Source organism: Bos mutus, chromosome 3, assembly GCF_027580195.1.
Source record: "Bos mutus isolate GX-2022 chromosome 3, NWIPB_WYAK_1.1, whole genome shotgun sequence".
Taxonomy (NCBI): Eukaryota; Metazoa; Chordata; class Mammalia; order Artiodactyla; family Bovidae; genus Bos; species Bos mutus.
In genome coordinates this window covers 91,448,467-91,475,791 of record NC_091619.1, presented here as the reverse complement: position 1 = coordinate 91,475,791, position 27,325 = coordinate 91,448,467, and the positions used below count along the sequence as shown (strand labels likewise).

General features: G+C 38.8%; 1 protein-coding gene across 4 annotated transcripts in view; it reads left to right on the top strand.

Annotated features, from left to right (window-relative positions):
- The window catches only part of ZYG11B (zyg-11 family member B, cell cycle regulator), a 74,623-nt gene that overhangs the window by 7,036 nt on the left and 40,262 nt on the right, over positions 1–27,325 (top strand). For 3 of the 4 annotated variants that reach the window (XM_070368042.1, XM_070368044.1, XM_070368043.1), the window contains 2 exons: positions 18,616–18,781; positions 25,549–26,303. In XM_070368042.1, the coding sequence (XP_070224143.1) occupies positions 18,616–18,781; positions 25,549–26,303 (921 nt within the window). The remainder of the gene's footprint in view (positions 1–18,615; positions 18,782–25,548; positions 26,304–27,325) is intronic. The other variant, XM_070368045.1, reaches the window with a different exon arrangement.

The following is a 27,325-nucleotide window of genomic DNA, read 5'->3' as shown; positions in this document are numbered from 1 at the left end:
GTTTAGGGCCCACTGGTTTACAGTGGTCTTACAGGGCTGCTGCGGCCACTCAGATTGTACTGCACAACACAGGTAGCAACTGTACCTGTGGCCAGCAGTGGGTCTACAAATATCTGTATCCTGTGTACTTGGCAGCGTAAATCACATAGTGGGAGTCCAGCAAATAGTTCTGCGCCGTATACGAGGATTCTTAAGGTCTAATTCTTTAATGCACTAATCATTTCATGAGAAAAAGTCCTTGCATTTTATGTTCAGGCATACTGAGCACACATACTGTTTATCATGCCTTTAGTTTTGCTTAGACTCTTCCTTTAGCCTGGAACGCTGTCTGCTTGACTAACTTTCAGGTTCCCTTTAAGCCCTCCTCTGTGAAGCCTTCATTTGCCCTCAGGTAGCCTTGGGCTCTCCTCTTCCTATGCCTTCCTTGTACATTATATGTGCTTTGGGTATGGAAATTACTGTATGGTGTTAGTATTTTTAGTGAGGCTGGCTGTCTCTCCAGATTATGAGCGTTCTGTGGGTAAGTACAGTATTGTGTTTTTTTCAGCTTCATGTCTTAAACAGTTGGCATAATTCCTGAGACTGAAAGAATGTGAGTACTCTGTAGAGAATTGCATAAGGTGAATGTTTACTGAGATGTGAGTCATGAAAAAGGGGGAAATAGATGAACACTTTGTACAGGTCCTCTGAGGAGGGAAAAAGAGTTTTGATGGGTAAGAAATTTTGGATCAGATAGTTTCTCTTACTAGCATAAGTAGTAGTTTTCACCCAGGATAAACATTTCTTTTGAGAGTTCATCAGGAAGAGCTGGGGAAGAAGCCAGATGATTTTGAGATGAATTGCAAAGCACTATCCCTTTGTATAAACATTTGCAAATTATTTGTCTATAATTTGTGGAGGTACCCTTTCAAAAGAATAGAATATTTAAATACAGATAGTAAAGAATCAGTTACTTGTAAATGTAGAGAGGTGGTTAAATTAAATATTTTGTTAACTCTATATAAAGATTTTTTTTCTTTTTTCCGATCTCCAGTTCTCCCTTGTGTGAACACTTTGCTTAGCTCTCAAAAGCATCTTAATGCATGTTCAATGTCATAGTCTCCTTTTCTAAGGGCATTTTAAAAAAAGTTTCAGTGCTCTTGGTTATGTAATATCAGTTATTTTCTTTCCATAGGCCTTGTAACCTTTGGCAAGTCATTTCATCTTGATGTGCCTCCAATTTTAAATCTCTAAGGTGAAAAGGTTGTATTAAATCCTCTCTCTCTGACCTTTTACACCTGTTAAAAACTGTAGTAAGATTCTAGCATGTTAAAGGTAAATATTTTAGTAAAGTAGGTACATTCTATTACCTGTAGTGGCAGACTGCTTTAATAGGTTTTAATTTCGGGTGAACCTGAGCTCTTACCTCCATTAATATACTATATAACTTTTCACAGCGGAAACCCTTCTTTCAATTATGTTAATATTTCCATAGTATGTTAGTATTTTAAAGGCATTTTCATACACATCCCATTTATTCCTCAGTGCCATTTTGTGAGGTAGTCAAGATAGAGGTTTAGCAGACAAGAAAACTGAGAAGTTAATTTTTTTACCTAAGGTCACACAGCTACTAAATAGCAGAGCTGGGACTGACTGCAAGCCCAGTGCTCTTTCCATTATTAACCCAGCTTCTCTGTTTACCATATTATATTTCAAAACTAATGCTAGTAGTTAAGAGGAAAATAATGCTAAAGTATCTCTTTGAGTTAGTGATTGCTATGATCTGCTCGTCTGCTAAGTGACTGCTGATCTGAATTTTTGTATTGTTTCATGGAATAGCTTTATTACATGAGCTAAGACGGAAGAGAAGGGGATTTATTTACCTTTGCAAGCCTTGATCTTTTGTAGATAGAAATCTAGCTTCTTGCCCTTTAACACAGAGCCCTTTGCCACACTGGCCAAGCCTTGAAGTGATACATGCAAGAAGGTTGCCTTTAGTTCATTTCAGCTCAGTCGCTCAGTCGTGTCTGACTCTTTGCGACCCAATGAACCGCAGCACGCCAGGCCTCCCTGTCCATCATCAACTCCTGGAGTTTACCCAAACTCATGTCCATTGAATCGGTGATGCCATCCAACCATCCCATCCCCTGTCGTCCCCTTCCCCTCCTGTCCTCAATCTTTCCCAGCATCAGGGTCTTTTCAAATGAGTTAGCTCTTCGCATCAGGTGGCCAAAGTATTGGAGTTTCAGCTTCAACATCAGTCCTTCTGATGACTATTCAGGACTGATTTCCTTTAGGATGGACTGGTTGGATCTCCTTGCAGTCCAAGGGACTCTCAAGAGTCTTCTCCAACACCACAGTTCAAAAGCATCCATTCTTCGGTGCTCAGCTTTGTTTATAGTCCAACTCTCACATCCATACATGACCACTGGAAAAATCATAGCCTTGACTAGACGGACCTTTGTTGACAAAGTAATGTCTCTGCTTTTTAATATGCTGTCTAGGTTGGTCATACCTGCAACTTTATTTGGTGTCTAGGGATCTCTGAAGAGTAGTTGGTCATTTTTGCTTGTTTTTTTTCTGGCCATACTGCACGGTGTGTGACCAGGGATCCAACCCATGTCCCTTGCAGTGGAAGCATGGAGTCCTAACCACTGGACTGCCAGGGAATTCCCTAGTTGGTATTTTTTAAAAAAGAAAATAACTCCCCTCAGTCCATGCCAAATAATTGAAAATATCTGTACCCTTGAGTATAATATACCTGTACCTTTACTACTACCGCAAGGAGGGGAAAACTCCATAAACTAAAAAGAGATATCCCATGGAGTACTACTAAAACAAGGAGTCAAAGATTGTTTCAGTATCTTGAAGTGTCTTATATCCATGAAGTCCAATGACACTGTCTGCTTTTCAATCCCATTGTTTAATTTTATTGCTAGACTTGGGACTTAATATTTCTCTCTGAACATATGGTCTCTTTCTCTAGGGGCAAATAAATACTTTAAACACACCTAACAATAAATTTGTGTTGACTGTTCATTTACTCATTCAATAAACATTTAGTGCCTATCTGTTAGACATTCTTGTTGGCTCTGGGAATATAGTAGTGAACAAAAATAGTGTTCGTTTTATGGAGTTTACATTGTATAGTAATAGCTAACAATTATTGAGCATTTATGGCTCCCTTGGTGGCTCAGATGGTAAAGAATCTGCCTGCAGTGTGGGAGACCCAGGTTCAATCCCTGGGTCGAGAAGATCCCCTGGAGAAGGAAATGGCAGCCCACCAGTATTCTTGCCTGGAGCATTTCATGGACATAGGATCCTGGCAGGCTACATGGGATCACATAGAATTGGACACGACTGATTGACTAACACACACACACACTGAGCATTTAATATATGCCAGAACTTGATGCTTTTGAACTGTAGTGTTGGAGAAGACTCTTGAAAAGTTCCTTGGACTGCAAGGAGATCCATCCAGTCCATCCTAAAGGAGATCAGTCCTGGGTGTTCATTGGAAGGACTGATACTAAAGCTGAAACTCCAATACTTTGGCCACCTCATGCGGAAAGCTGACTCATTTGAAAAGACCCTGATGCTGGGAGGGATTGAGGGCAGGAGGAGAAGGGGACGACAGGATGAGATGGCTGGATGGCATCACCGACACAATGGTCATGGGTTTGGGTGGACTCTGGGAGTTGGTGATGGACAGGGAGGCCTGGCGTGCTGTGGTTCATGGGGTCGCAGAGAATCTGACACAACTGAGCAACTAAACTGAACTGAGTCACTGTTCTAAGTGTCTTACACCTAAAATTTATTTATGGCAACAATCCTGTGATGTAGGTACTGTTATTGTGTGCTTTTATAGATCAGGAAACTGAGGTACAGGGAGATTAAGTACTCATGCCTAAAGTTACATCGTTTTGTAAGTGGTAGAGCTGGCATTTTAATCCAGGCAGGCTGACTTCCAAACCCACACTTTTCACCACAGTATTTGTTACATAGTCCCTCAGAGAGACGTCAGTAAAACATTTATTTCTAATACTGAAATTGTCAAGTTTGTGATCTTTGTAGTCACCTGGTTATTGGTCCAATCTTTAGGAAAAAATCATCCGGGGATGCGGAAAAAAACAGTATCAGAGCCTTTGCCTTCTATTGGAGGATCTATTAGTCCTAGGAACTTTTCAGGTAGGAGGTAAGATCTTGAATCTGATTCATGAATCATAACCAAGACAACTGCATAAAGCCAGGACCCTAACACCTAACATCACGCCATTGGTGAAAACGTAGACTAAAAAATATCTGCCTCATGGTGTAGGGAAACAAAGGAGCTTACTTGTCTTGACATGGTCTCTGGATGGGAATAGTCTCTGTCGAGAATTTACAGTCATGAACTTTCTGCCTTATGTGCCTGAAACTTGAACTTATATAACTTATGCAAGATCATGGTATTAAGTAGGAAGGGAACATTTACTGAGTAATTACTCTGCCAGACATTGTGCTGGGGGCTTTAAAAACAGTTTCTCACTTCATCCTGACAATAGCACCATGAGATAAGTACTAATATTATCCCCATTCTGCAAAGGATAGGACAGAGGATCAGAAAAGCTAAATAATTTGCAGTAACACCACTGAATTCAAATCAAGGTCAAGTATTCTTCCTGTTAAGCACAGGGTCTCTGGAAACATCATTTCATTTTTGTGCCTCAGCTTCCTTAACTGTGAAATGAAATTTCTAATATTTTTCCTTTTACTTCATAAGGTTATTATAGATATCAAATGATAATAAAGGATATGAATTTTTTTTTTTTGTTAGATACTGTTCCTGGTATCATCCATAAAGTATATTTTTCCTTTTAATTAATTAATCAAAAGAGAGACCTCATTATTTAATAGTTTTGAAACCCACAAGGTCTGTCTTGAGGAATTAAGGCAGTCTTACTATTTTTTTGTATCAGATGTTTCCTGAAGTAGTTTCTTGAGAAACATTAATTCTGAGATGTCATCTAGTAACTTACTAATTCATTCAACAAATAAGTTATCTGATGCATTTTTTGGAACTTTAGGCCCTAAGTGTAAAGGATGCCTGATCGATGAGGACTTCATTTTTTATCACTCCAGCAACAGTGGAAGCCCCAGTCTCCTCCAGCAGTAGACTACAGTTGCGATATGTAGTCAATCCCCAGTGTCCCCCACCTCCCCACTTGCTAGAAATGCTCAGAAAGCTTTCTGACCACTGCTCAGAAAGCTGAAATGCTTCTTTGCCCTGACCCTGGTGACATAGTAACAGAGTGAAGCTTTTACGTATAGAAAACAAACCAACCAACAAATTATGTAACTAAGTCATGGGAAAGTGACTGAGTATGCCTCTAGCTGAATATTGCATAGATGACTAAATATGTCAAGAATGGAGAATATAAGGAAGAAAATTTTTAAAAATTAGGAAGATTAAAAGAAAGCCATGAGAAGATTAGGAAGAGCTAATGAGTATCAGCATGTGATTTCCTCAAAGACTCCTTAGGAAGAAGTCTGTTCTTCTGTATGATACTTAGAAGTGTTGCAAATCTCCTACTACATATGTACAAATGTAGCTTATTGTAATTCCCGTAATTTGGAAAGGAGATTTGTACTCAGTGCTTCAGCATTGTTGTATTGAGATGATGGTATTTTTTTTTATTGTTACTAGTTTTGTATCTTAATTGTAAATTATCATTGACTTAATCTAGTGTGTGGTTATATATATATTTGTACTAAAAGAACTTTTGACATAAAAGTTTCCAGATTTAGACTTTGACTGTGTTTTGTAACTTGAATAGGAAACATCCATTTTTCTTGGTGAAGCAAATGTCGGTAAAATTCCCTTGTAGTGATATTGTTAATATGGTTTTGCGTTGGAACTTGGGAACCAGGAGGGATGGATAGGCTATGAGGTTTTTTTGCCCCACTTATGTGGATCTTAGACAAAAAGCATTTGAGAACTACTAACTTTCCTTGAATTTGTAGTCTTGAGAGGGAGACGGCCATCTAAACAAGTAAAAATTATACAGTGGATGATTGTAATAGAACTGTATAGAGAATGTCATGTGATTGTATCAGTTGTATTTTGGGATATGAGGAACAGCTTCAGGGAGCAGTGGACATGTGTCCTGGCTCTTGTAGTGTTGGTAGGAATTTGATAGATGAGAGGAAGAGAAGGGTATTCTCAGGAGAGAGGACAGCATGTATTGAGAAAGGTAGGCATGACTGACTACCACTGGTGACATTTCTTCTCTGAACCTCAGCTTCTTCAACAAAGATAATCTCTTTCTCCTTACTTTATAGAATCATAATAATGATTGTTTTCAAAAGACTTAATATTTATTTAAAATTATTTTTGATTGCACTGGGTCTTCGTTGTTGCACACAGGCTTTGTCTAGTCTTGGTGAGCAGGGGTCACTCTCTGGTTGCAGCATGCGGGCTTTTCTTTGCAGTGGCTTCTCTTGTTGCAGAGCACGGGCTCTAGGTGCTCAGGGGCTCAGTAATTGCGGCTCATGGGCTCTAGAGCGCAAGCTTGGTAGTTGTGGCACATGGATTTGGTTGCCCTGCAGCATGTGGGATCGTCCCAGAATAGGGATTGACTGGTGTCCTGTGCGTTGCAAGGTAGATTGTTAACCACTGGACTACTGAAAAGACGTTATAAATCGAAGAGTTAGACAGCTGTTTAATGATGAAGGTGTGGACCTACATCTTGGCTCTTGTAGCATGAGCTGTTAGTGTCATTATTACTTTTTTTTCCTTTTCCTCATTTGAAAGCCTTCTGTGTCTCCAGGGAGGCCTGGCGTGCTGCGGCTCATGGGGTCGCAAAGAGTCAGACATGACTGAGCGACTGAACTGTGTCTCCCTGAGGTATCATCTCAAGACCTCTCTTAACCTCCTTTCAGTCCAGTTGTTCTTTATTTTTGTTGTTCTTTTCTTTTGTTGTTCCTTCAAGATTCTACTTTGTGGCATCTAAAGACAGGAGCAGAAGAGAAGATACATGTTTGTCTAACTAGCTTTAATAGCAGGAAAAATTCTTTAATTGTTTATGTATAACTAAGCTATGATCCATGTTGTTTAGCCTCAGAGCAGTGTCATAATCTATGGAATATAATCCTTCAGCCAAAAAGTCATTTAGTAATAACTCAAGAGTCTTTATTTGCAAAATGTTTGGACAGCTGAAATAGAACAGAGTTCACAGATATATTTCTTAAAATTTCTTTTTTATTTCCTATTTACTTCCCTTTATATACATCATAACCGTCCCCCTGCCTTTCCCCTGAAACCCTTCTCAAGATGCCCTTTTCAACCCAGTCCATCACTGTTAGATGGTAAAACCTCAGAAATGTAAGACTGCATAGGGAAAGGGTGTAGGAGCAGTGGTGAGAAGTTACATTATGACCAATTTAGGAAAAATAAAAATGTGTGTGTGTACATGTATATGGGTTTCCCTGGTAGCTCAGCTGGTAAAGAATCTGCCTGCAATGCAGGAGGCCCCGGTTTGATTCCAGGGTCCAGAAGATCCCCTGGAGAAGGGATAGGTTACCTACTCCAGTATTCGTGGGCTTCCCTGGTGGCTCAGTTGGTAAAGAAACCACCTGCAATTCAGGAGACCTGGATTTGATCTGGGTTGGGAAGATCCCCTGGAGGAGGCCATGGCAACCTGCTCTAGTATTCTTGCCTGGAGAATCCCCTATGGACAGAGGAGCCTGGTGGGCTGCAGTCCATGAGGTCTCAAAGAGTCGAACATGACTGAGCGACTAAGCACAGCACAGCATGTATATTTTTATTCATAATTAATATAATTTTAATTATATGTATAATTAAATGTAAAAGGTCTATTATAAAGTCTAATATAAAAGGTCTGTTCTTACTAGTTTGAATACATATATTGAAAAGTATGACTATATTGATAAAATATACACTGATTTTTGGTTATTTTGAAGTATTTGAAAAGCACAAATGTGAACACAGTTCTTTTTTTTCAACATTTTCACAAGTTTTTGCTTTTTTTTCTCTTATTTTTAATAACGGATACTTTTAGGGACTTCCCTCATGGTCCAGTGACTAAGACTCTGTGCTCCCAGAGCAGGGGACCAGGTTTGATCCCTGGTCAGGGAACTAGATCCCACATGCTGCAACTAAAACCCAGTCCAGTCAAATAAATAAATAAAAATGAATCTTATTTTTTAAAAAATGATAATTTGATACATTTAGAAGACCATAGAAAACATTTATGTAAGCCATGAAACATAGTAAACAAACGTCTAAAAACCAGCATCGAACGTAAGAAATAGAGAATAACCACTGCCAGTTTTTCCTCTGCGTGCCCCACTCTTCTATGCTACTTCCACCCACCCCCACCGTCCTTTTTAATTTTAAATCTTTCCCTTGCTCTTCTCTATAGGTTTACTATAACATATTGTTTAGTTTAGAAGTAGCTATATAATCTTCTGAAATTTGCTCAGTCGTGTCCGACTCTTTGTGACCCATGGACATTACAGTCCATGGAATTCTCCAGGTCAGAATACTGGAGTGGCTAGCCGTTCCCTTCTCCAGGGGATCTTCGCAACCCAGGGATCAAACCCAGGTCTCCTGCATTGCAGGCTGATTCTTTACCAGCCGAGCCACAAGGGAATCCTAATCCTATGCCTGTATAGATGTTTAGTTGAGCTCTTGCTGCATATACAGTTTTTGTTTAGCTTAGATTAACTTTATTCTTAGCATTTTACTGTCTTTAACCAACAAGGATCTACTGTGTAGCACATGAAACTCTGTGTTATGTGCCAGCCTGGATGGGAAGGGGGTTGGGGGAAGAATGGATACATGTATATGTATGTCCCTTAGCTCTTTAATTGGCTATATCCAAATAGAAAGTAAAAAGTTTGAAGTTTGAAAAAAAAAAAAACAGAAAAACTTAGCCCAAGCAAACTCAAAGGTATTTGATTATAGCTCAAGAAAACTTGAATTCTGAACAAAAATTATTACTCTACTACTGGAGAAATTCATTTAAGAATTCACATAACACATATCTAAGTAAACTTTTTTTCCAGAAATGAAGTGTAGAGACAAAAAATAAAAATAGTTTTGACATTGTATCCTTCTCACACATATACATAACTGAAATTGAATAACTTTTCTTTGTTTCATCATTTCAGAATAAAATGTGAAAAAGATACTTTAAAGACTGGGTTCTAAAAAAGAGTTATTCATAAACATATTATTATGAAATTATCTATATAGTTGATATACCATAATTTGCTTGCCATTTCCCCCCTATTTTAGAATTTGTATATGTATTTTAGCGGGGAGGTTAGAAAAACTGTGAATAAGTCTCTTTGTGTAAATTCCTTTGTTAATATCTCTGGTTATCCCTCCCCACCTTTTTTTTTAATTTTTTTCTTTTTTGTTCCTGGTAAATTCTTAGATGAGGTCCTGGATCCAGGGACTGGGTGTTTTTGAGATTGCAATTAAGTCTTTTATATCCAGAGAAATTGTGACAATTTATACTTTGAGCAGCAGTATTTGAGAGGACCAATCTGGATATACTTGATTTGAATGATTCACAATGTCAGGATTTTATCCAGTTCCAGAAAACACCATGTTAACAAAAAAAATTAAAGAGCTGTGCTGTTCTTTCAGACTGGTGTTATTTTTCCTGTTTTCCATAGGGTGTTTTTTCAGCCAGTGTTGAGGGACCACGTCATTCTGCCTGCTGTACATGTGATAGTTAATTACAGGGCTTAGTTATCCTGTCTGATCACTCCTCTGAGAATTTATCTCTTCTGTGACTCAGCTGTCACCAGTAGGGGGTGATATTTAAATCTGTATATTCAGCTCAGTTCTTTCACAGAAGCATTTTTAGTTCCTTTTCTGTACTTGCCTAAGCAGACAGACTTTTCACAGCCGTAACAAATTCCCTTGAAGAAATAAGTCTTTGCCTTGTCTTCTTTTCAGTCTTGTTAGTGAGATCATGGGAATATTAATTCCTATTTCATTTTTTATTTTCTAACTTTTTGAGGACAATTTCAGACTTACAGAAAGTTGCAGAAATAACATGAATTCTCGTATAGACATTCACCCAAATCCTCCAAATGTTAGCATTTTATCTTGTGTGCTTATCTGTGCTATTTCTACGCACACACAGACACACACACACATTTGGTTAATGACTACTTTAAATCTTGGAGTTTGTTTTATTTTAAAACCTCAGCTTCTCTGTCTTCCACCCTTTTCCCTCCTTCATCTGACAGCACTCTATGGAATAGGAAAAATTAGAACTAAATATGTTGTTGGAGAAGGAAATGGCAACCCACTCCAGTGTTCTTGCCTGGAGAATCCCAGGGACAGAGGAGCCTGGTGGGTTGCTGTCTATGGGGTCGCACAGAGTCGGACACGACTGAAGCGACTTAGCAGCAGCAGCAGCAGCAGATCCTTGTTTACCTTTTTAGTTATTACCAAAGCTGTGGGCCTGTGGAGTTGATTTCCACTCTTAGTTATTGATGATGCTAAAATTTGTAACTTTTTTTTTTCAAATAAATGGTCAATTTTTATAAATCATCAAAAAAAAAAAGAATTAAATATGTTGGTTCAAGGCCTAATTCTGCTACATTTTTAATTCGATGAACTTGGGTGCATTGTTCTTTCTGATCTCCAGTATCCTCATATACAAAGTAGCGTCTATTACACCAGCTCCACAAGTCTGCTGTGAGGGCCAAATATATGTCAAAAGGATTCTGTAGGAATGCTGGTCAATCCAGAGAACACTCAGGTATCTAGGAGAGTGCCAGGCATTATGCTGCTGCTGCTGCTAAGTCGCTTCAGTCGTGTCCGACTCTGCGACCCCAAAGATGACAGCCCACCAGGCTCTGCTGTCCCTGGGATTCTCCAGGCAAGAACACTGGAGTGGGTTGCAATTTCCTTCTCCAATGCATGAAAATGAAAAGTGAAAGTGAAGTCGCTCAGTTGTGTCCGACTCTGTGCGACCCCATGGACTGCAGCCCACCAGGCTCCTCTGTTCATGGGATTTTCCAGGCATTATGCTAGGTACTGGGAATTCAGAAATCAGCACCTGTTTGCTGTTTGGTCACTTACTGCATCTTGTCAATTCTTCAAATTGTTTTTCACTTTGGATTTTTTCCCCCCATTTTTTTTTGCTTCTGCCGTAATCCACAGCATTATCACCACTTGTGTGAGTCACTGTAAAAACCAGCTGGTCCCCAAGTTGTTTTTTGGCATTTATGTCAGTGCCAAACTAATAATTGTTCTGAGGTATGGTACAGTATGGGCTTCCCAGGTGGCTCAGTGGTAAAGAAACCACCTGCCAATGCTGGGGCTGCGGGAGACTCAGGTTTGATCACTGAGTGGGGAAGATCCCTGGAGGAGGAAATGGCTACCCACTCCAGTATTCTTGCGGGATAATCCCATGAACAAAAGAGCCTGGTAGGCTACCATCCATGGGGTCTCAAAGAGTTGGACAGACTGTAGCAACTGAGCACGTGGTGTGCGTGGGTGCGTGTGTGGTGTCACTTCAGTGGTGTCAGACTCTTTGCCACCCTATGGATGGTAGATCACCAGGCTCCTCTGTCTGTTGGATTCTCCAGGCAAGAATACTAGAGAAGATTGTCATTTCCTTCTCCAGGGGATCTTCCTGACCCAGAGATTGAACCCATGTCTCTCACATATTATAGTGGAAAAGGTTTAGACTTCATAATAAGAAGATCTAGGGTTACATTTTTGCCCCACTTCTTACAAATAGTGTGACTCTGGGCAAATCTCTTTACCACTATTCGAATTTAAACTCTTTCTCTTTTAACAGGTAAATATCAGGGAGTGTTCTAGGTGCTAAGGATATACAAAAAGGGTTAATATGTTCCTTGAACTTGAAGAGCATCATGATCTAGTAGGGTAGACAGATACTGTCATAAATAACTATGGAGTAACAGAAATTATAAAAGAAACTGGCTTTGGAGTCATATATAAAGAGCAGCTTGCTGCTGCTAAGTCACTTCAGTTGTGTCCGACTCTGTGTGACCCCATAGACGGCAGCCACCAGGATCCCCCGTCCCTGGGATTCTCCAGGCAAGAACACTGGAGTGGGTTGCCATTTCCTTCTCCAATGCATGAAAGTGAAAAGTGAAAGTGAAGTCGCTCAGTCTTGTCTGAAATTTAGTCTTTGAACTGTGTGGGTTACCTTATGATCCAAACGAAATCAGACTTGACCTCCTCTCCCTCCTGCTTTTTTTCTAGTAGGAGCTTTGTTTTTGCCTTGCCTGGAGTGTGCCTAATTGGTGAAGGGAAAAATCTCCCTGAGCAGGAATTTTCAAGAGATGAATTGTTTAGACACCGAATTTCAGCTTCTGCTTTATCCTTTCTTTGTTGTCCTGTGCTGCTGTTGTCTGTTTTAAAATAAAGGGAATTCCCTGGAAATCCTAGTGATTAGAAGGTGCTTTCACTTTTCACCATAGCCGAGGTTCAATCCCTGGTTGGGGAACTCATGCCTTGATGCAGCCAAAAATAATAATAATAAAATTAAAATTACTGATCTCTCAATACTTCTGTGTTAGCTAAAAATCCTGGAATTTGGGGAATCACAGATGGCAGTATAGTTTTTGGAGGAGATCTCAGATCACCTGAGTACAGTTGTAGTTTTGTCACTGGCTTGATATATATAACCTCTCTGTTGTTTTTCTTTAAATGGAGATGATTTTCCTTGTTCCCATCACATAACTGCTTTCAGTATCAGGCGAGATAACATATTTAGAATTTGTATATAAAGCTGAAAGATAGTATATTATGCTGGATAAGGGCATAGGCTCTTGGAGCTACATTTCCTGGGTCTGAATCCTGACTCTGACCCTTGCAAGCTGTGTTTCCAGGCATACTGCCATTATTCTGAGTTCTTTTGATCCTATTTATCTCATTTGAATCCTCACAACAACTTTATGAAGTAGGCATTATTATTACCTGCATTATAAGATGAGAAAACTGAGGAGCAGAAAGTTTAGATAGCTTGTGTAATGTCACACAGTTAGCAAATGAAAAGTTGGGATTTGCACTCTAGTTCCAAAGCCCAGGTAATTAACTATTAGGCACATGTACTTCCCAATAGAAGAGCAGCTGACTAGAACAGTCTTTTTATGCTTGCTAATAGGAATTATAGAGATCAGGTGAAGTTTTCTCTGAAAAGGAAAAATTTGTGGGGGTGAAAAAATGTTTTTGTTTGTGAACATATTTTATCAATTGGAAAAAAATTTTTAGAATGATTAATTCAGTATTCTAAATGTTCATATATTACTTCCTTAGGTTTGTTCTGTTAAAATGACTTCTAAAAATTATGTGCTCAAAAAAAAAAAAATTATGTGCTCAGAGAGTTCATGTCTCGTCTCTGACAGTTACCCAACTTTCATTCATTTTCTTTTGTAAAATAAATAGATTATTTTGAAACTTACCAACTGAGGTCAAAGGGTAGCTTGTTTCATCTGGGTGATGAATTATAGACACTTAGAAAGATGGTACAGTGAAGAGTAGAAAAAGCAGGAAGAATTCATACTTACAACACAGGAAGTAAGACAGAAAATGCAAAATTCTATGAGGCAGAAGTTGAATTTGAAGAATTACTTCCTCTAAACTTTTCTTATGTGTTCTAGCTACCTCTGGCTGCAGACAGAGGTATATGACCTTTGCTACAGATGGTCCTATGCCCAGGTAAAAATAAAAGGTTTATTAACATGGAAGAAAAGAAGAACAAATTTCATGGTTGGTAGCTCACAGCCTCTGTTACATTGGGCCAACCATTTAACTTTTGTGAAGTCTGTTTTCTCATCTTATAAATAATATCTTTGTTGTCCACTTTACTCAGTTATTACAATATCAAATGTGTCCATGTGAAAGCACTTTGTAAACTGTAAAATATGTAATTTTAAATAACTTTTAATTCTAGAAATCACATGGTATATAGAAAATTAGATTTATTCATATAAGATCAGTTTAGTTCAGTTCAGTTGCTCAGTCATGTCCGACTCTTTGCGACCCCATGGACTGCAGCATGCCAGGCCTCCCTGTCTATCACCAACTCCCAGAGTTTACTCAAACTCATGTCCATTGAGTCGGTGATGCCATCCAACCATCTTATCCTCTGTCATCCCCTTATAACCCCGCCTTCAATCTTTCCCAGCATCAGGGTCTTTTCCAATGAGTCAGTTCTTCGCATCAGGTGGCCAAAGTATTGGAATTTTATCTTCAACATCAGTCCTTCCAATGAATATTCAGGACTGATTTCCTTTAGAATGGACTGGTTGGATCTCCTTGCAGTCTAAGGGACGCTCAAGAGTCTTCTCCAACACCACAGTTCAAAAGCATCAATTCTTCAGCGCTCAGCTTTCTTTATAGTCCAACTCTCACATCCATACATGACCACTGGAAAAACCATAGCTTTGACTAGATGGACCTTTGTTGCAAAGTAATGTCTCTGCTTTTTAATATGCTGTCTAGGTTGGTCATAACTTTCCTTCCAATGAGCAAGTGTCTTTTAATTTCATGGCTGCAGTCACCATCTGCACTGATTTTGGAGCCCCCAAAAATAAAGTCTGTCACTGTTTCCGTTGTTTCCCCATCTATTTCCCATGAAGTGATGGGACCGGATGCCATAATCTTAGTTTTCTGAATGTTGAATTTTAAGCCAACTTTTTCACTCTCCTCTTTCACTTCCATCAAGAGGCTCTTTAGTCCTTCTTTACTTTCTGCCATAAGGGTGGTGTCATCTGCATATCTGAGGTTATTGATATTTCTCCCGGCAATCTTGATTCCAGCTTGTGCTTCATCCAGCCCAGCGTTTCTCATGATGTACTTAGCATATAAGTTAAATAAGCAGGGTGATAATATACAGCCTTGACATATTCCTTTTCCTATTTGGAACCAGTCCACTGTTCCATGTCCAGTTCTAACTGTTGCTTCCTGACCTGCATACAGATTTCTCAAGAGGCAGGTCATACCATATAAAATAACCAATAGCAATTTACCCAGAGTTAACGACTGTTAATATTTTGATGTATTTATTTCAGTTTTATATTTATAGTTTTGTAAACTAATTTTTGTGATAACTTTATTGATATATAATTCACATACGATTCAGTTCACCCATTTGAAGTGTACCCAATTCAGTGGTTTTTAAGTTACTAATAGTTGTGCAAATACATAATCAATTTCAGAATATTTTCAAATATTTCAACATTTCAGTTTCAAAAACAAGCTATGTACCCATTAGCATTTTCTTCTCATTTTCCTACAACTCTTCCTCTCCATTAGCTCTAGGCATCCACTAATCTTTCTGTCTGTATAGATTTGCCTATTTTGGACATTCCACATAAATGGAATTCTGCTTTATATGGTCTTTTGTGACCGGCTTCTTTCATTTAGTATAATGTTTTTGAGATCCATCTGTGATTCCATAATACAATGGAATAGTATTCCATTGTGTAAATATACCATATTTTGTTTATCCAGTCATAAATTGATGATATTAGGCCATTTCCACTTTTCATCTATTATGAATAAAGCTTTTATAAACATTTATGTTCAAGTTTTGTGTAACATACGTTTTCATTTCTCTTAAGTATATACTTAGTGGAATTGCAAGGTTATATGGCAATTGATAGATTTTTAAAGAAGTTTAATTTATTCTTGGCTGTGCTGGGTCTTTATTGCTGTGTGGGCTTTTCTCTCGTTGTGGAGAGCACAGTTGCGGAGCCTGGGCTTCTCATTATGGTGGCTTCTCCTGTTGCAGGCTCTACAGGGCACGGGCTTCAGTAGCTGTGATATGTGCATCTCCTGGGCTCTAGAGGGCAGGCTGCATAGTTGTGGTGCATGGGCTTAGTTGCTCTGCAGCAAGTGGGATCTTCCCAGATCAGGGATTGAACCCATGTCTCCTGCACTGGCAGGAGTCTTCACCACTGAGCCACCAGGGAAGCTCCTGCTAGATTGTTTTCCAAAGTGGCCGTACCACTTTACATTTCCACTTGCAGGGTACGAGAGTTCCAGTTTCTTCACATCTTCACCAACACTTGTTTTTATCTGTCTTTTGGTTATAGCCTTAATAGTGTGAGATATTACTTCATTGTAATTTTGATTTGCATTTTTCTGGTAACTAATGATGTTGCATGTCTTTCATGTGACTCTTGGTCATTTGTATTTCTTTGGAGAAATGTCCATTTAGACCTTTGCCTGTCTTTGAGTTGTCTTTTTATAATTGAGTTGTAAGAATTATTTGTATAATCTAGATACAAATCCCTTAACAGATACATGATTTGCAAATATTTTCTCCCATTTTTTGGGGTTTTCTTTTCACTTTCTTGATGATGACCTTTGATACAAAAGTTTTTTTGTTTTTATGAAGTCTAGTTTATCTGCTTTTTTCTTTGGTTGTTTGTGCTTTTGATGTCATATCTAAGAAGTCATTCACCAATTCAAAGTCAGGAAGGATTATACCAATGTTTTCTTCTAAGAACCTAACAGTTTTAACTTTTACCTTTGGGCCTTTGATCTATTTTGAGTTAATTTTTATATGTGCTTTGAGGAAGGGCCCCATGTTCATCCTTTTGCATGTAGACGTCCAGTTATCCCAGCACTGTTTGTTGAAAAGCCTGGTTTTTTTTTCCCATTGAATTGTCTTGACAGCCTTGTTTAAGTCAACTGACCATAAATATGAGAGTTTATTTCTGATATTTCAGTTCTATCTCATTGATTTATGTGTCTGTTTTTATGCCAGTACCATACTGCTTTGTTTACTGTAGCTTTATAGTAAGCTTTAAAACTGACAAGTGTGTCTTCCAACTTTGTTGTTCTTTTCAGAGATTGTTTCAGTTATTCTAGGTCCATTGTATTTCCATATGACTTTTAGGTCAGTTTGTTAATTTCTGCAAAAAAAGAATCTGGAATTTTGGTAGGGATTGTACTGAATCTGTAGATCAATTTAAAAATATTATCTTCTGATCCATGAATATGAATGGATGACTTTTATCAGGTTGAGGATGTTCTATAAACTATGTATTTTAAAAAACTTACCTTGTATTATGAATATTTTCATATTTGAGTAATATATCTTTGAACTATAATTTTTAATGGCTGCATATTATTCAGCCATTAAAATGTCACATGTGTAGTATCAATTTAATATGGTTAAGAGTTATGTTCCTCAGTCATATTTTTTTTAAGATATTTTTATTTATTTATTTGGCTGCATCAGGTCTTCATTGTGGCAGGGATTGAACCTGGGTCGCCTGCATTGGGAGCTTGGAGTCTTATCCACTGGCCCACCAGAGAAGTCCCCCTAAGTCAGTTTTTAATTTGAAGTTACACTTTGTCAGTTACTATGTGTAGAATACTTAGATGTTACTTTTCTGAGCCAGTTTTCAGTTAGGCAAAAATGAAAATAATGCTTCACTACTTAGTAAAGTAGGGGTGAGGAATGACTGAAATAATGGATCAGATCAGATCAGTCGCTCAGTCGTGTCCGACTCTTTGCGACCCCATGAATTGCAGCATGCCAGGCCTCCCTGTCCCTCAGCAACTCCCGGAGTTCACTCAGACTCACATCCATCGAGTCAGTGATGCCATCCAGCCATCTCATCCCTTGTCGTCCCCTTCCCCTCCTGCCCCCAATCCCTCCCAGCATCAGAGTCTTTTCCAATGAGTCAACTCTTTGAATGAGGTGGCCAAAGTACTGGAGTTTCAGCTTTAGGATCATTCCCTCCACAGAACTCCCCTTCAGAATGGACTGGTTGGATCTCCTTGCAGTCCAAAGGACTCTCAAGAGTCTTCTCCAACACCACAGTTCAAAAGCATCAATTATTCGGCGCTCAGCGTTAAACTCTCAGCAGAGTCATACAGAAAGCACCTAATGGATGGTAGCTGCTATAATTATATTTTAGTTATATTACTGTTATTAGGGACCTTAAAGAGTGTTTATTTCTGTAATCAAAACCCTTATACTTAAATCTTTGTGCTTATTTGATTAGTTCTGTATTCCTCAGATTGGAATAAACTGGGTTAACCTTTTTCTTTTTTGAGGGTAACACATATAGCACATTCTTTCCTCCAAATGAACTGATCATATTTGAACTGTTAGGTTGGGATGGGAATTTTGTGGGAGGTCAAGTTGGAAAGTAAACTGAGGCTAGATTTTGGAAGGACTCGGGCATCATCAGTCTAACAATATAAGATTTTTTTCTTTTGTGTTCAGGCCCATGCATCCCACTGATGTTTTGAGCAGTAGAGTGTCCTGGGATGGTAATTTGGGAAGATTAATCCGTTGTGCCATCTTCCCTAACCATCCTTGACTGATTAGGATACCTTGCTGTATGTTTACATGACTACCCAATATATCCTATACTATAGTATATAATAGACTTTTAGTAAAAATGTGTTTAAATGTTTCTCTTCTCCTGCTTCTTGAGAACATGGATCATATAGTGTATTCCCACTGCCTAACATGGTATCTTGCACATGGTAGACACTTGAGTAAAAGTACTTGTTGAGCAAGTAAATGAATCTTTTGTTTTCTACTTTTCTGGAAACTAACTTGTTGGCTTTGGTTTTCCCTTTGTTTCTTCCTGGGATCCAAGGAGGAGGCATCTCCTTATTCCTTACTTGATATCTGCTTGAATTTCCTGACTACTCACCTTGAGAAGTTCTGCTCAGCAAGACAAGATGGAACATTGTGTCTGCAGGAACCTGGAGTATTCCCACAGGAGGTGGCTGATCGGCTACTTCAGACCATGGCTTTTCATGGTAATAAATAAACAGAGGAAACAAAAATTATGCCCTTTAAATTAGCATTGGATTTTGAAGTGCTGCTGTGGCCATTTAATTATTTTCATAGAAATAACAGAAAAGCCTAATTGAGGAAAAGGAATTCATTTATTTTTGCCTACCTTGCTACTTATGGCATAATTTAAGTAAGCATTTTCTTTTCTAACCTGGCAAGCCCTTTTTTTTGTTTGTTTCTTCTATTTTGTTGTTATGAGAAGCTGTTCCCATGGCAAAAATAACTTCTCTCCCAAAATAGCAGTTTGGAAGTCTGCTGGTCTAAAATACCTTACAGGGTTATTTGGCAGCAAGAAAATCAATAAATGTTATAATGGAAAAGCTAGTTTATGCTTTTGATCTTTGAAACGGGAAATCATAGCTAATGTATTACTTCTGTCTTCAAAAACAAATTCTGAAAATAAATTGTGAAAGATTTATCTGTGAAATTCTGATTATGCACAATATATTGAGAATTTTGTTACCTACGTGTAAGTTCTAAGTTGAAAGAGATTCCATCCCTTTATATATTTAGGGTGTGTAAACTCTTACAAGTAAGAAATACAATTTTTTCCACAACTATCAAATAGAATAAATATGGCAATAGTGATAATTATCATTTATGAATTGCCTCTTCCATGTAATATTAATGCCAGGCATTTTATACTTTTCTTGAATTTTCTCAAAAACTTAAAAGGTAGCTACTTTTGTCCTATTCATATACAGATAAGGAAACTGAGGTTCAGAGAAGTAACTTGTTAAGAGTTACACTGCTAGTAAATGATAGAGTCCTGGTTCAAATGCAGATCTGTTTTATTCTAAATCAGTTTTCTTTTCACTGCCACACAACCTTCCTACTCCTACATTAGAGGTGTTGTTGCTCCCCTGGATAGCCGATAATGGTATATACACTTTTGCTGTGACTTTAAATATATATACCCACACATATATTCAAATATGTTTATAGTTGTTATATTTTATTAAATATAGGGACTATAAGGGACTTCCCAGGTGGCTCAGTGGTAAAGAATCCACCTGCCAGTGCAGGAGGTGCAGGAAACTCGGTTCAGTCCCTGGGTTGGGAAGATCCTCTGGAGGAAGAAATGGCACCCACTCCAGTATTCTTGCCTGTAAAATTCCATGGACTGGGAAGCCTGGTGGGCTACAGTCCATGCCAGTTGCAAAAGAGCCAGACACGACTGAGCAAGTGAACACACATACACAAATACATGAATTTATTATATATACTTAAAGTCACAGCAAAAGTATATCCCATTATCTGATATGTGTGTGTGTGTGTGTGTGTGTGTCTCTAGACAGAGCACACACAAATGCAGATAGTGCATTCGAAGGAAGGGTGGGAGGAAGAAGATGTCTGCATTCCTTGGTTTTCACTAAAGTTGCTCAAGTCTGTAGTCTCTTTGGATTCTTCCAACTGCTGAAGGAATGAGGGTAAATTTCAATAGGTATTATCCACATTTAAGTTAAAGATCCCTTACAAATGAGATTTAAAAGGTTGTGGTAGTGCTAGCATTTCTTTCTGGTCTCAGTTTAATGATTACACTTAGCAAGTTCAGTTTAAATATTTGTACATATAACTAGTCTTATAAATCAAAAGAATAAATGTTAACTGAAGTTTTAACTTTTCCATATTCCTTTGGAAATATAACTATTGTTAATTAATAATAGCAGCTAACATTTGTTGAATGCTTATTATATACCAGGCACTGGTGAATGCTTTGTATGAATAAAATAATGAAAGTAGTTTTTAAGTACATATAACTTAATAATTGTCTTTCAGAGTATGTCTTTGAGAAGCTATATGCTTGATCAGAATGTGTTTTCTATCAGTTTTCTTCAAATTGAGTTCAAATGAGGAAAGTGAGGATCAAGAGAAACAGTGTGCTGCCCCATTTGTGTTTCCCCCATGTGATTACCTGTCTTATTCATTACATGCACAGATTATTTAATCTCTTTGTAAAAATCATATCCACCTTCAAACAGTCAAGAGTGGATACTGCTAATAGTACTGCAAAAGAAAAATCTCTGGACTGCTAGGGAATTCCTTATGAATGCTTTCAAAATTGCTAGTATAAGTCTTCTAATAGTGCAATGATTTTAGAAAATAATTCATTTAAAAAAATTTACTTATTTACTCAATTCAAGGGATTAATGATATTGGTAGCAGTCCTTATTAAAATAAGCCTGATACTAAAGAGTTTTACTTACTTGATTCTATAATTCTCTTGTTATACTCTTTGCTCACTGTATCTGTGGTCTCAATGCTAAAAGTTTTCCAGGAAATGTGTGCATAAGATCTAGAAATCAGAATAAGAATTTTACCATCTAAAAACATAATGCCATTTCAGTTCAGTTCAGTCACTCAGTCGTGTCTGACTCTGCGACCCCATGAATCGCAGCACGCCAGGTCTCCCTGTCCATCACCAACTCCTGGAGTTCACTCAGACTCACGTCCATCAAGTCAGTAACGCCATCGAGCCATCTCATCCTCTGTTGTCCCCTTCTCCTCCTGCCCCCAATCCCTCCCAGCATCAGAGTCTTTTCCAATGAGTCAACTCTTCGTATGAGGTGGCCAAAGTACTGGAGTTTCAGCTTCAGCATCATTCCCTCCAAAGAAATCCCAGGGCTGATCTCCTTCAGAATGGACTGGTTGGATCTCCTTGCAGTCCAAGGGACTCTCAAGAGTCTTCTCCAACACCACAGTTCAAAAGTATCAATTTTTCGGCACTCAGCCTTCTTCACAGTCCAACTGTCACATCCATACATGACCACAGGAAAAAGCATAGCCTTGACTAGACGGACCTTTGTTGGCAAAGTAATGTCTCTGCTTTTCAATATGCTATCTAGGTTGAACTTAACTTTCCTTCCAAGGAGTAAGCGTCTTTTAATTTGATGGCTGCAGTCACCATCTGCAGTGATTTTGGAGCCCCCCAAAATAAAGTCTGACACTGTTTCCACTGTTTCCCCATCTATTTCCCATGAAGTGATGGGACCGGATGCCATGATCTTCGTTTTCTGAATGTTGAGCTTTAAGCCAACTTTTTCACTCTCCTCTTTCACTTTCATCAAGAGGCTTTTGAGGTCCTCTTCACTTTCTGCCATAAGGGTGGTGTCATCTGCATATCTGAGGTGATTGATATTTCTCCCAGCAATCTTGATTCCAGCTTGTGTTTCTTCCAGTCCAGCGTTTCTCATGATGTACTCTGCATAGAAATTAAATAAGCAGGGTGACAATATACAGCCTTGACGTACTCCTTTTCCTATTTGGAGCCAGTCTGTTGTTCCATGTCCAGTTCTAACTGTTGCTTCCTGACCTGCATACAGATTTCTCAAGAGGCAGGTCTGGTGGTCTGATATTCCCATCTCTTTCAGAATTTTCCACAGTTTATTGTGATCCACACAGTCAAAGGCTTTGACATAGTCAATAAAGCAGAAATAGATGTTTTTCTGGAACTCTCTTGCTTTTTCCATGATCCAGCCGATGTTGGCAATTTGATCTCTGGTTCCTCTGCATTTTCTAAAACCAGCTTGAACATCAGGGAGTTCACGGTTCATGTATTGCTGAAGCCTGGCTTGGAGAATTTTGAGCATTACTTTACTAGCGTGTGAGATGAGTGCAATTGTGCAGTAGTTTGAGCATTCTTTGGCAGTGCCTTTCTTTGGGCTTGAAATGAAAACTGACCTTTTCCAGTCCTGTGGCCACTGCTGAGTTTTCCAAATTTGCTGGCATATTGAGTGCAGCACTTTCACAACATCATCTTTCAGGATTTGAAATAGCTCAACTGGAATTCCATCACCTCCACTAGCTTTGTTCGTAGTGATGCTTTCTAAGGCCCACTTGACTTCACATTCCAGGATGTCTGGCTCTAGGTCAGTGATCACACCATCCTGATTATCTGGGACATGAAGATCTTCTATGTATTCTTGCCACCTCTTCTTGGTATCTTCTGCTTCTGTTAGGTCCATACCATTTCTGTCCTTTATTGAGCCCATCTTTGCATGAAATGTCCCCTTGGTATCTCTAATTTTCTTGAAGAGATCTCTAGCCTTTCCCATTCTGTTGTTTTCCTCTATTTCTTTGCATTGATTGCTGAAGAAGGTTTTCTTATCTCTTCTTGCTATTCTTTGGAACTCTGCATTCAGATGCTGATATCTTTCCTTTTCTCCTTTGCTTTTCGCTTCTCTTCTTTTCACAGCTATTTGTAAGGCCTCCCCAGACAGCCATTTTGCTTTTTTGCATTTCTTGTCCATGGGGATGGTCTTGATCCCTGTCTCCTGTACAATGTCATGAACCTCCGTCCATAGTTCATCAGGCACTCTATCTATCAGATCGAGGCCCTTAAATCTATTTCTCACTTCCAGTGTATAATCATAAGGGATTTGATTTAGGTCATACCTGAATGGTCTTATTAATATAATATCTAACTATTAACTATTAAGAATGTAATGTCGAATATGAATATTGTAGTGGTATAGTCATCCATGGACAGGTCTTATGTGAACATAAGTTTTCATTTCTTTGGGATACATGCCCAGGAGTGCTACTGTTGGGTCCTATTGTAGTTGCATGTTTAGCCACACTGTTTACAGAATGGCTATGCCATTTTACACTCTTAACAATGTAAGACTGACTCAGTTTCTCTGCATACTTGCCAGCATTTGGTGTTATTACTGTTTTTTTATTTGAGCCATTTTAATAGGTGTGTAATGATTTCTTCAAATACTTTTTCAACCCTGCCCTATTCCTCCACTCTTTCTGGACAAATTAGCTGTGTTCAAATATGTTTTAAGTCTGTTTTTTTTACCTGTTCTTTAGATTTGGGTAATTTCTTTTTTTTTTTCACTCTTTTAGTTCACTAATTCTTTCCTTTTTTCCTTTTATTCTGTTGTTGAATGCAGCCATTATTGTATTTTTCAATTCTAAAATTTTCCTTTGGTTCTTCTTTATAACTTCTGCTTCTTTTCTGAGGTTTTCTGTTTTCCATTTGTTTCAAGCTTGTTTGTATTTGCACACTTAAGCATTTTTATGATGGCTCCTTTAAGACCTTCATCAAATAATTTTAACATTTCTCATTTTTTTAGTGTTGACATCTATAGTCTTCTTTTCACGTTGAGATCTTACTGGTCCTTTGTATGATGAGTGAGTTTTTATTGGAATCTGGACATTTTGGATATTGTGTTATGTGGGACTGCTGTTTTTGTTTGTGTCTCTGCCACCACTCTAGCAGTGGAAGGTGAAGGCACTGCCTTGTTATTGCCAGACTGGGGTAAATGTTCTTATTCCCCACTTGACTTCTGTTGACACCTGAGACTTAGTGCTTCTCATTACTCATTACTGCTCTGCAGGGGATTGGCGTGCTGCTTCCCCACTAGTTCGCTACTGGTACCCTCCCTAGCTGAGAGCCGTGTGAGTACTTCATTTCTCTTCTTCATTTGGCCTCCACTGACAGCATGTTGTAGGGAGGTGACCTCATTACTTACTGTTGGGCAGTGATGAAGTCTCAACTCTCCACTAGGCTTCCTTTGATACCACCCCAGCTCAGAAAGGGAGAAGCACCTCATTACTGCCAGATGGACATGGAAGTCCTGCCTCCATACTCGGCCTTCTCCTAACACTTCTCTGTGGGAGATTGTGGCAACTAGTTATAGCAGGAGTGAAAGTCTAGGTTCCCCGCTTGGCATCTGCTGGTGTGGATGAGGGTGAGGTTTTGTTCATGTCTCTGACACCCTCATCCACATCAGGAAATGTGGTGAGATAAAGTAATCACTTTATTTCAGTCAAACACCAGAGACCTAATGAGGAACCAGAACACCAGTCTCCCGCATAGCCATAATGAGGAGCACTAAGTCTCGGGTGTCAACAGAAGTCAAGTGAGGGACAAAAACATTTACCCTTGCTAGGCTGCCCTTTTCCTGGTACTTTGGCTAGAGTGAGCAGATTTTGTGGCCCTGGCAGGGGAGGGGCTGTTTTTGTGTGTGCTTGTTGGTATTTCCCAATTGCCAGCTTAAGTCTGGAATATATGGTACAGGGGAAAAAACCAGGAACTCCACCATATTGTTCTTTGTGTCCCAAGATCTCTAGCTAGCCTGCTTTCTTCTCTTGACCTTTCAGTGATCTAGCCTTATTCCTTGTCTCTTCCCACTTCCATACGTAATCTTCAGAAATCGACCATGTTCTCACTCATATCTAGGTTTTCCCCTGTATTCTTCTTAAATTCCCCTCACCTTCCTTCTCCATCTTTGCATTTTTCCTTCATCTTTGAAAGACCTTCTCAAGGATCACCTCTTCCATGGAGCCTTTTTCAGATCTCCAGGGATGGTAAATTACTTCCTTTTCTTTGCTTTCATGATCCTTTTGTACTTGGATCTGGTATACCTTTGGCTAGAACTGGGCATGTAGCCCCATCTAAATCCAAGGGTAGGTTGGAAAACACAACTGTGCATGTGTCCAGTAATGGGAGGAGAACCAGATATTAGTGAATATCAGTAATGCCTAACACAGTCCTGATTCTGCCACGTGCTATTTCTGTGCTGTTGGAAGACCACTTTTTTGAACCCCAGTTTACTCAGCTATAAATTGTAGATAATCACATTCTTACCTTAATGAATTGTTGTGTCTATTAAATGAAATACTGTTACATGGTAGTGCTTTGAAAGTGTAAAGTATACTGGAAGTTTTAGCTATCCTTTAACCATTTTTTGAAGTTAAAGTACTGCTTATTTTTTCCTAGGTCTCCTGAATGATGCAACTGTAGGTATTTTTAGGGGCAACCAGATGCGCTTAAAACGAGCTTGCATTCGCAAAGCCAAGATCTCTGCTGTTGCTTTCCGGAAAGCCTTCTGCCACCACAAGTTAGTGGAACTTGATGCCACAGGTGTGAATGCTGACATCACGATTACAGACATCATCAGTGGGCTTGGCAGTAATAAATGGATCCAGCAAAATCTCCAGTGCCTCGTGCTGAACTCATTAACTCTGTCCCTCGAAGATCCTTATGAGCGGTGCTTTAGCCGACTTTCTGGCCTTCGAGCATTAAGCATCACCAATGTTCTCTTTTACAATGAAGACCTGGCTGAAGTTGCCTCATTGCCAAGATTAGAGAGCCTGGATATTTCTAACACCTCGATCACAGACATCACGGCTCTGCTGGCTTGCAAAGACCGACTCAAGTCTCTAACCATGCATCACTTGAAATGTTTAAAAATGACAACTACCCAGATACTGGATGTTGTTCGAGAACTAAGACATCTGAATCATCTTGATATTTCGGATGATAAACAGTTTACATCAGACATAGCTCTTCGATTACTAGAACAAAAGGACATCCTGCCCAACCTCGTCTCCCTGGATGTTTCTGGGAGGAAGCATGTGACAGACAAAGCTGTTGAAGCTTTTATTCAGCAACGGCCCAGCATGCAGTTTGTAGGTTTGCTGGCCACTGATGCTGGCTATTCTGAATTCCTCACAGGCGAAGGACATTTGAAGGTCAGATTTTAAAAATATATTCCTTTGTCAGGCTGACCATTGTTTAGTTTACATAAGACTCCATTAAGGTGAATGTCTAATAATATATAGATCATATTCATGAAATATGACATAGAGTGAAAAGGCCTTGCTTTTGAGTCTGAATTAATATTCCAGATTATTTGCTTTATGGCCCAGAGCAAACTATGATGTAACTTTTCAATTTACATTTATTTATAAAATAGATATGATTCTTACCTGCAAAATTATTCTGAAGATAAATAATTATATATGTAAAGTGCAAGTCATGTTGTAGGCCCTGGATAAATGATAGTTCTCATGAAGAGAATGTTTAGATATTTTGAACCACTTAAACATATAATATCTAAAGGATCACGTCAAAGAAACTAGAGATGCTCCTTTGTAGAAAAGAGTAATGGGAGGTAAGTTGTCCAAGAAGATCTCTATTGTAAAAATGGTAAAATCCTTCTCTTCTTAGGTTTCTCATGCGTAATGGCTTAAATTCCATTTGGGAAACATCTACTGAACTTGGCTCAACTTGAGATTGAAAGATAAAAAAGATACAGGATTTGCTTCCAAGGAGCTTGATAGTAGTAGTAATGTTATGATCACAAACAACTCTAAAGCCAAGGATCAGTATAGTTGCTGTAGGAGAGTAGGAGAAACTTTTTCTCACTGGAGAATTTTCATCTTGATGGAAGATGGTATCTGAATCAGACCTTGAAGGATAGAACTGTAACAGGTTTAAGGACAACTAGTATTTTTCTTGGAGAAGGAAATGGCAGCCCACTCCAGTGTTCTTGCCTGGAGAATCCCAGGGACGGGGGAGCCTGTTGGGCTGCCGTCGCAGGGGTCGCACAGAGTCGGACACGACTGAAGCGACTTAGCAGCAGCAGTATTTTTCTAACATACATTGTATCCTATAAGTGCTTTATATTGTATATGGTAATATCTGTAGGTTGATATTAACTCCACTTTATAGATGAAAAACATAGAAATTATGATTTACTGTTAGTTAGAAC